General features: G+C 33.8%; 1 protein-coding gene across 2 annotated transcripts in view; it reads right to left on the bottom strand.

Moving 5' to 3' along the window:
- Window positions 1-2,299: 2,299 nt before the first annotated feature.
- The window catches only part of LOC145683841 (bile acid-sensitive ion channel-like), a 105,816-nt gene continuing 97,525 nt past the window's right edge, over window positions 2,300-10,590 (bottom strand). For both annotated transcript variants that reach the window (XM_081755437.1, XM_081755436.1), the window contains exon 7: window positions 2,300-3,022. In XM_081755437.1, the coding sequence (XP_081611563.1) occupies window positions 2,819-3,022 (204 nt within the window). In that variant the 3' untranslated portion in view covers window positions 2,300-2,818. The remainder of the gene's footprint in view (window positions 3,023-10,590) is intronic.

Below are 10,590 nucleotides of genomic sequence, written 5' to 3'. Positions count from 1 at the left end.
CTAACGAATACTTATGTATCCAACACATAGAGATGAAATTTACATTAACAACCCTAAACACACGTTGCTCCAATGAATTCATAAAAAGAAAATTCGTGTTTCAGAACAATAAAGCTTCTTAGGCAGTGTTTTAGAGGTTTTAGTCTTTTTGCTATTATTTTGTTTGCTTGATTGGCACGAAATTTAAGTAGGAAAATAACAAATTGATCCGCTGTCACATTACGATCGCGAATGCTGTATATCGTTAGAACGGCAGATTGTTTAACCCATTAACGCCGAAATTATTTTTTGTTTTTATTTTCGGTGAAATTTGTAATTTTGAGTTATTTAGGTGTAAAGACCATTCACGAGAAATTTTGAGTTCGTGACGTAAGCGGTTTTGTTGGGGTGCCCCGTGATCATATGAACACGCTAGGCGTTCAAGTACTTTCGTATATCATGATTAAGTGGATGCCCTGTTAAATTATTAACACATATGGAAAAGAAAAGAGACATTTATTGTCTTAGAAATTGTTACACTTTAGAAGGCAAAAATAAACACAGTATTTGGACTATGGAATTACAGGCTATGGAGCCCAATATCTATGGGACTTTATGGAAATTGAAAAAAAAAAGTTGGTAGGCGCACAAACCCATGCTAGTTTTGAAACATTTCGTAGGCACTGTGTTTGAACACAGTGTACTTGCACAACGTTTACGCTTGGACCGAACCACTAAGTGGTTTCTCCCGTAAAGACAAACGTCATCTCTTACATGGTGTTGTTGACTGCTGGACTCAGAAATGGCTGGAAGCCCTGTATCTAATAGAATGGCTTTATAATTTTGCAAATAAGTTTGTAAAATATGTCTTGCAAATTCTAAGTGTGAGATGCCTATTCTGGCTTTTCTCAACATTAGCCATGCGATTCGTGCGCTACATCAATCATCCAAGAGAGAGGCGCCCACCACCACTTTTTGGACTTGATTATAATTCCATAATATGAGATATCCTGGTCCATTTGATCACTAAGTTTCATGTGCTTGCTAATATTCTCCGAATTCATACGAACGAGTACTTTCTGTTTTCATTTTAGAAATTTTGCTCGACATTAAAAACAGGCTGAACCCCGTTACACGTAACGCAGTTGTAACGACAGAGTTGTCACATCATCTTCACCAAGTTGAGTATTATCTATAAAAACAATTTCAGCATGACTGGTAAGTTGGCGCCCTGTAAGGTTGTCCATTTCCATCCCCTTTTCCCGAATCTTCATCCGAAAAGACGTTAGGTCTCGGAGGTTCAGCATGTCTTGCATGTCATGCACGTCATCCGATTCTAAAATATCAAGAATTTGTTGAAAAGAAGGACCTCTGTATCTAAAGGGATAACCATACAATTACCAGTAACAGGAGTTGTAATAGTCATTTCAAATAATAATAATAATAATAATAATAATAATAATAATAATAATAATAATAATAATAATAATAATAATAATAGTAAAATAAAAAGAATAGAGTATGTCAACTGAAAGCATGTACAAACTGTTCATAATTGATATACCTGCAAAATTTTACTGTATTATTGACACCTATACGTACGTACGTAAGAGAGAAGAAGCTACTTAAACGCCTTGCGTGTTCATATGATCACACTGTTGGAAAATGTCAATAAGCATGACCCAAATATTTTCAGATGAGTGAAATGTAATCTGTAACAACTTTTGATATCTCTAAAACATAAGCCAGCAGAAAATAATTTCAAAGGATAAGATATAAGATTGTTTTTTAACACTTACTGCGAGGACGATGCCATTTTTCTTGTATTTCTGGCGCGTTGTGGATATATGTACCTCTAGGTTACATTCACGCCGCAATGTGGTATTTGTTTTGTCTGAATATCGTTAACAGAACCTTTTCCTAGTAGTCAACACACAAAATGTAAAGAAACCACTGAAAGTATGTTATACAAGGCTTATTTTCATAAATACTAACTGCTGTGATCATATGATCACGCACGGCGCTAATGGGTTAAGTACATATAACTACATTTCCACCTCAATGCTCTTGATAATTTTGTCTTGTTTCTAAATCCGTTTAAACGCCTACAAGGATAATCTGTGCATTGATGATAATCAGCTTTCCGTACTAAATGATCTCAATCATTTACACTATATTTATATTCAGAAAACATAACTTATAACACACCCTACTTTTATTTGTATTACCCAATCAATTTCCGGAAAACATTGTGGCAAGCACTAATGCAGAGAATATCTGTTATCATAGATACTTAAAAATTATTTTATAAAAAGTGCAATATTTTAAAAATCCATTTTATTGATGTTCCTTTTCTACATTGTACATCTATGATGATACTATATGACACTCGAGTGTGCATATGATACTATACTTCTATAAAACAGCTGTACATTTATTAAGTTACTCGTCTAATAACACATGAGCAACTCGTATATCACAGTAATAGTTAATTGTAATGCTACTTCATGCTTCTAGTGACAATATACGTAAGTAGTTTTGTATTGTGATACTAAACTTAACATGTGGTATCTAATATCCTTATATAAAAGGGGAAATGTACTACAACATTTTGTGCTCTTTGTATACAGTATATAATAACATCTTCAACTTTACTATGGTTTATGTTTGTTGCACAGTCTTTGATGATGATTCAAATATATAAATACGTAATAAATTTATTGACAGACAACTTGATAAGCTCAACACAACACTAAAGTATAGTATTTGTCAGAACAGATTAATTATTGATCAGATTGATGAAAGATAGATAAGTTTATGAAGTAATTAATATAAACACTTATACTTTAGACACAAGGAAACTTAGTCTCCTCCAATTTGAATTATAATACCAGGAGATTATTTTTGACCACAAAATTTCCATCAGCTCGATGAATGTAAGAACAGATGCTCCCATCAAAAGGCCTAGAGTACCTCCAAAGTCACAAAGCATTGAAATTACTGTATAAGAAAATTCTTCGGTGATTTCGTCGTAAGTCAAATCCTAAAAAGTAATAAATAAAATAATTAATAAAAATAACAAGAAATCAAGCGGATCTTCAATTTTACATGCAAAATCATCGTCAAACGAAAACAGCAAAAAACTGACGCCCAACACATGTAGAAAGTCCATATTACAAACCAATAATTCAATTTCTTTATGAATAAAGAAAATTTTGAATCAATATGATTAGCTGTCAACAAAAGAAAATTAGCGTATATAAACTTATTTCACAATATGCTATGTTTTTCTGTCGTAGACTGTACAAATCCTAAGAATATTGTGGTAGTTGAGAGAAGACGTGTTGGTTTAACGTTCTGGTGCTCAGTGAAGTGTGACGTGGGATTATCAATTGGTGTATGGAGGACCAAAATTGGCTTCTTTAGAAATGCTGGGAAGAAAATACTGTGTAGTAACCCAGGTGTGGGTAGTATCTCAAAATCGAGCAAAGCGTACTACGTGTATGGACTTGTTCTTGTTATGCTATTGATTTCAGGAATAGAGGAGAACCCAGGACCCGCTAATTCACATAAATCTGATATAGCAGAGATTAAAGATATGCTCGGTGCTTTGCGTAATTCAAATGATAGTGTTGTGTCAGAAGTGAAACGATTAAACGATACTGTGGCTAGACTAGAGGACAGAATTGAAAACATTGAAGGCAAGTTCGAAAGAATGTCAAAGGAAATCAGTGAACTACAAGACTACACGAGTTAACTTGAAGGTAAAATAGAATACTTAGAAAATAGGAACAGAAGACAAAATTTAATTTTTTTATGGAATAAGTGAAAGTGTTAATGACACATGGGAAGAAAGTGAACGCAAAGTTTCTGAAGTGATACGGAATAGATTGGAAGTGGAAATAAATGAACTTGATCTCGATAGAGTTTATAGATTGGGGAGAAAGACCGAAACAAGAAATCGGCCCATAATATGTAAATTTTTAAGCGACAAGAAAAAAGAGAGTGTGCTGCGAAATAGGAGCAAACTGAAAGGCTCGAACATTTATATTGAACAGGACTACTCTTACCAAGTAAGACAAGAACGCAGGGAACTACAGTTTTATTTAAATAATGCTAGGAGAGCAGGTTCTTATGCATATCTGCAGTTCAGATACTTAAACATAGACGGGAGGAAATTTACATTATGGGATCTGGAGAATTTAAAACACCAAAGAGACCAGGAGCGCGAAGACAATAGGACACCTGCGTCACCAGCAGAAAAGCCGGAGGTCACGGTCGTTTAACCTTCAACTGTCAGTGAGGAGACCCAAAATAACTCCATCCCTCAATCGTCTCCCTCCCCCTCAAGAAAACAGGCGCAGAGTGCGAGTTTGGTCAACCGAAAATCAGATTACACCAGATGAGAAAAATGCCTCAAGGGACAGTTCCATGTAAATACAAACAGCAATGTCCATCTACCTAATCTTTCTTGTGTCCGTATTGAAGATAAAAATAATAAAAGTAGTGAAAACAAAATCAAAGCGAGAAATAAACCTTTTTCATTTTATTTTCAAAATATGAATGGACTTAGGAACAAACAATCTGAGTTTTTTTACAAGTGTACTATCAAATAATTATGATATAATGCAATTATTGAAAGTGGTCTGTGTGATAGTTTTTATAATTCGGAATTTTTTGATTGTAGATACACTGTATTTAGGAAAGATAGGAATCTTGAATTGCTTGGGAAGTCAAAAGGTGCAGGGGTATTACTAGCGGTACTTAAAAGACATAGAATGTTTCATGTTAATTAAGATGACAATGTATTTGAATGTATTCTCACAAAACTTGTGACAAATAGTGCATCGCCGGCTACGATCCCTTAGCGCCTTACCATATCCCTCTCGTAACATGAGATTTAGCGTACAGGGGATAGTTGACCTTTCGGCCGTTGTGGCGCTACTAACGTGCACTAAACAGAAGGACAGGTTGTCTGTCACTTAAGTCTGAGTGGATTTACACAAGTGTAGTGTGATCAGGATTGCCAAATAAAAATAGTCTAAATAAGGGATGGGTTGACTAGTTTCAATGAGTATTAACGGGAAGGGTTTTAATAAACATAATCTAGTGGTAGAAAATGAGCCAGGCATCAAATAAAAAAGTAATCATTTTAGACTGAAAGAAACACAAAAGTATGAACTAATACAAAGAGTTAATATAGATCTAAGAAAAAATAGGTAAATCTTACTTTTAAAACATTGAATTTACGTAATCTAAACTATTTCGAAAATCCTATTTCACGCTTGACTTAACCGTACTGATAAAATTTTTCAAGTTTGGATTTTTCTTTAGGCTGTCGAAAAACTCAGCTGTCATCAACTGGGTAGAAACACATATTTCTGTGTCAGTACATTTCAAATTCATATGTGAGAAAACTCTTTTCACAAATGAATTTGACGGTGGGATCCTTAGGCAAAAGGGGACGACTTTAAATAAATTTAGCATCTCGAAGCTTTTCTGAAACAACATTTGCCATTTACTGGCCAGGCTCATGACGACTCGTTAAAAATTGCGGGCTTTAAAGTCGTTGTCTGAGGTAAATTTATCATTTGGGCAAAATACGGGGCTTTAGCTGCCCCGTATCGAAGCTCCCTGGGAAGCGGGACAAAATCATAAAATAAGGGACTGTCCCTTAAAATCCGGGACATATGGGAACCCTGAGTGTTGCGTTTTACGTAATTTTTCTCCTTGCTAAAAAAAAGTCACGTGGCGTATGTAGGCACTATAGTTGCATAATACTTGCAGTATCTTTATGTACTAAAATTAACAGCACAAAAAGTATTCTTTTATTGTTTTAACTATGGTATATTGTTGTGTATTTTGTCTGGGAGCAATGATATGTAGGTTAGCAGAGCCATTGTGTACAATAAATCGAATTTTAAAAACTTGATTACTATCTCTGCCTTCCACCGCAAATTCTACTAATATTTCTAAGGAAAATACATATTCCTAGTCCTTTCCTGATTCTGAAGCATATATCCCCATACCAGATACAGTTACAGAATTGTTGACTGGTCTTCATATTGATCCTAGTAAGTGTTGTTTTTTGCTTGTGTAATTAATTTTATTTATTTATGTTTCTGAGTAGTAATGGGATCTATGCGTAGGTTGGTTCTTTTCTAAAGAAAAAATAGATCTAAAACCTTTAGCTTATGGGCAAGAGTGCCGATTTCTGTGTAACTTTGGGGAAGCCCTATGGCAGATACGCTTTAGTAGAACAGGAAAACGAATTACCATATACTGTAGAAATTGGAGAACCTACTTCAACTTAGCATTCCCCCCCCCCCAATTAGGGGAGCCAATTTCAACTTCGGGGGGCCGGCCCTCCAAAGCTTCCCAAGATTGATGCTCTTGCTAATGGAATAGAAAAAGAATCCAGAGCCTTTATTTCAGATACTATCCCAGTATTTGGTGTGCCAGTGGTAATCCCAAATTTCCGTAATATTTATCTAGATAAAATGATTTTATTTACTTTTGTGAAATATCGTAGTAATATATTATTAATAGTAGACTCCTATTTACATCTTACTAAAACAGATAATATACAAAGATCCCATGTTGTAGAAATATATTTATGTATTTCTGTCAATCTACCATATGAAACCTACTAATACGATAATGCCAGGGGAAAAAATATAACCATTTTGCACTAGGAGAAAAATAGACACATTCATTAAAGTGTAAACTAAAAGTGAAATTCAGTTAAATCATAACGCAAAAGAAATCCAATCCTTAATAATGCAGACTGTAAACACTATATACACACTAAGAAATTAGTCAACTCATAACATTTTTAAGAAATTAGTCAATTCATAACATTTTAGCCTATTGTTCACTACTATTGTCACAATTTGTATAATTCTTTAATGTTCCCATTTATGGTTTTCTTTTCAGACATTTTATCAGGAACAGTGAAATTAGCTTCTACTGCTTTCTTACGAAGTTTTGTAGATCGGAAAATTATTCAAAGTATAGATTGTGCCTCATGTCACAAACTTATCAGTCAGAACATATATAATTCCACGCTTATGAATTTGATATATAAACAAGACAGTAGAAACGTAATGTGCTATCCTACAAAAGAATAGTTTGGGTGATTCACGTTGTCGAAAAGGCCCATCGCTTTGTTAATACCCGAATTTCGGAAACTCTTTCCGCCTATATTGTTTCCTTTCTGCAACACGTTTAGTATTTGCAGTGCCTCTTTTCGGACAATCATTCATCCAAATTAAGTGTAAAAATTTGCGATGTAATAGTTCCAGTGTTGCTGAAGAACATAGCAGGTGTTGAAACAGGATATTTTGAACATACAAAATTTCTAAATGCCAAGCCATCATCTGGGAAAGTGCCTCGTTTGTAATTTGTAAAGGATTTCTTGCCGGTGTGTTTGTATTATCTTTTATTCTTAATTAATCGATAGTAATTGTATTCAATTTTAAAAACAGTTTAGTTTTTGTGATACTATATGGGGGGAGGGGACTTAAGAATTCTTTTCCTGTTATAGCTAGCCGTTTCATTTGCCTGCTACACAGAGAAAATATTGGTGCACGTAACTAGCGCCACAGCGGCTCCTAAAGGAACTAGGCCCTGTTCGCTTTTCTCTGCTATTTGGGAAGGCGCTAAGAGATCGTAGCTGGCGATGAATAGTGTAACTCTGTATGTTTGTGCTGTTTATATACCACCCGACTCCAATTTAATAATTTATGAAAATTTGCCAATTCATTGAATCCAATTGCCCAGTAGGGAGCACTATTCTTTGTATGGGAGACTTTAATCTTCAAGAGATAAATTCAAGTTTCTCCTTTTGGAATTCATCAGGAGCTTGTAAAAGTCTCTTCAACTTTATTAATTTATTTGGTCTAAATTCGATTAACAATGTACAGAATGAGAATAGTCGCACATTGGACTTAGTAATTACTAATGTTGATGACGCTTCTATTGAAAGAGTACAGCACTTTTTGGTTTCTGAAGATAGGCATCATCCTGCACTGGAAAGCTTATTGTACCTAAATCAACTATCAATAAGAGATCAACTGCAAAACAATTTGCAAGGTTTTAACTTTAAAAAGGCAAATTTTACTAAAATGTACAATGAATTACTAAATGCTGACTGGGACTGCCTCAAAGATCTGAATGATATTAACGTGATTGATGATAAGTTTTATGAAATTATTTATAATGCGATACATGTAAGTGTTCCCTCTAAGAAATTTTTGAACAAAAATTATCCCTGTTGGTTTACGTCCAATATTATGAAAAAAATTAAATGTAAGGCCTATCACCATAAGAAATGGAGAAACGGTATGGGTGACGTTTCGTTTCACAAATGGGAATTTTGTAACTTCGGGAAGAATTGAAAACAGAAATAGCGTTACCGTATAAATCTTTCGTTTTTGAATCGGCACACATGGTAGAGAGGGATCCTAGTCAATTCTGGAATTCTATAAAAAGTAAAAATAGACGTCTTCTCTACAGGATTCCTTACATATAATGGTAAGGAACTGAGAAACAATAATGATATTGCAGAGGAATTTGCTAGCTATTTTAATTCGGTTTATAATAATGGCAGAGCGCATTATGATACAAATAGATTCAGGCCTGGTGGGACAGCTTACGAAACATTAGATATGTTTTTCATAAATGAAATCGCTCTAGAGGATGTTGAGGAAGCCATAAGAATATTGAAACCCAAAGGATCGTGCGGATCGGATTGTATACCACCGTACATTCTTAAGGGTTGTATAGACATTCTTAAGCATCCTCTACATACAATTATAAATATGTCATTAAACACAAGCGTGTTTCCGGACAAGTGGAAGTAAGCCATAGTTTGTCCTATCCCTAAATCTTGTGATGCGAAGAATCAGAATTTTAGGCCTATTTCTATTTTATCAGCATTTGCCAGGGTGTTTGAGCAAGTAATATTCAAGAGGAAAATGCGTCATGTGAAACCCATCATGTCAGTATATCAGCATGGTTTCTTAAAGAATAGATCAACATGCACTAATTTAGCCATTATTACAGATTTTATTGCAAATGAATTGGATGGAGAGGTCAAGTGGATGTGATCTATACTGACTTTTCAAAAGCCTTTGATTTGGTAGACCATGAAGTACTGTTGCAAAAACTAATGACTTTTAATTTCCCTATGCAAGCAAAAAGCTTTTTCGCATCCTATTTGCAAAATCGTTAACAGGCCGTCATGTACAAAGGATACGTATCTAAAAAATTCACAGCCTTCTCTGGAGTCCCTCAAGGTTCAAATCTTGGTCCACTCTTATTTCTATTAGTGATAAATGACCTACCGTTTTATATTCATTATTCTAACACTCTTCTATTCGCCGACGACCTTAAAATATTCTCTAAAATTAATTCGCTTGAAGACTGTGCAAAACTGCAAATAGACTTATGTAATATTAGGAACTGGTGTGACATAAACAAGTTTAAGTTGAACATAAATAAATGAAAAACTCTTTCCTTTACTCGCAAAGAAAACACCATTAAATATGACTATTCTATTGAAGGAACTATTTTAGAGACATCTACTTTAATTAAAGATCTAGGAGTGCTATTTGATCCTAAATTAAGTTTTACTCATCATATTGAAACAATTGTTAATAATTCATACAGAAATCTTTGCTTTGTTGTGAGGATAAGTAAGAAGTTTCAAAACGATGCTACGTTAATGAAACTCTACTTTTGTTTTGTGAGATTGCAATTAGAATATGCGACTCTGGCTTGGTCAACAAAAACACAAAAACACATAGATATGTTTGAAAGAATACAATCAAAATTCTTGTGATTACTTGCTTATAGAAAAACTGCCATGTATCCAAAATACGAGTCGTGTTCAGAAATAGTACAAAACTTCAATATGAACACGTTGAAATAACGGAGAGAATATAAAGATCTTTTATTTTTACACAAAATACTACATGGTAAAATTGACTGTCCCAATCTTACTTCGAAGATTCAATTGCATGTCCCATCAGGTAAAACCCGTGTAGGAAATAGCAGTACATTTTACTGCAGAAAGGCAAAAACAAATATCCTCGCTAAGTCTCCTATATGGAGAATGAGTGCTTCCTACAATGCAATTGAAAGGATAACTTCTATAGATGTTTTCGGAATGTCGGAGACAGTATACAAGAATAGCCTTAAAAATATGTGATAATGAAAATATATAAATATATAACCTTGTTTAAATATATATATATATATATATATATATATATATATATATATATATATATATATATATATATATATATATATATATACGCTGTAACTGGGCCTAGACCCTGTTGTGTTGAATAAATAAATAAAGAAATAATGAAATAAATAAAAATGAAATTTCAAGAATATTTGTATAATTACACTGTATCTTTAAATGCTTTAACCTCCATTTTCTAAATTTGTGAATATATTAATTTAATTACACCGTAATAAGTAATGTCTATGACTATACAATAAGAAAGGTTTATGAGTGTTGTAACGACTCCCATGAAGTTCTTTATATACTGTTGAAGTGGAAAGTATTTCAATTTCATTAAATCTTGGAAGTGCAAT

The sequence above is a fragment of the Thermobia domestica genome, chromosome 4, assembly GCF_964235325.1.
Source record: "Thermobia domestica chromosome 4, izTheDome1.hap1.1, whole genome shotgun sequence".
Lineage (NCBI taxonomy): Eukaryota > Metazoa > Arthropoda > Insecta > Zygentoma > Lepismatidae > Thermobia > Thermobia domestica.
The sequence above is the reverse complement of the archived record's forward strand: the minus strand, read 5'-3'. Positions and strand labels throughout refer to the sequence as shown.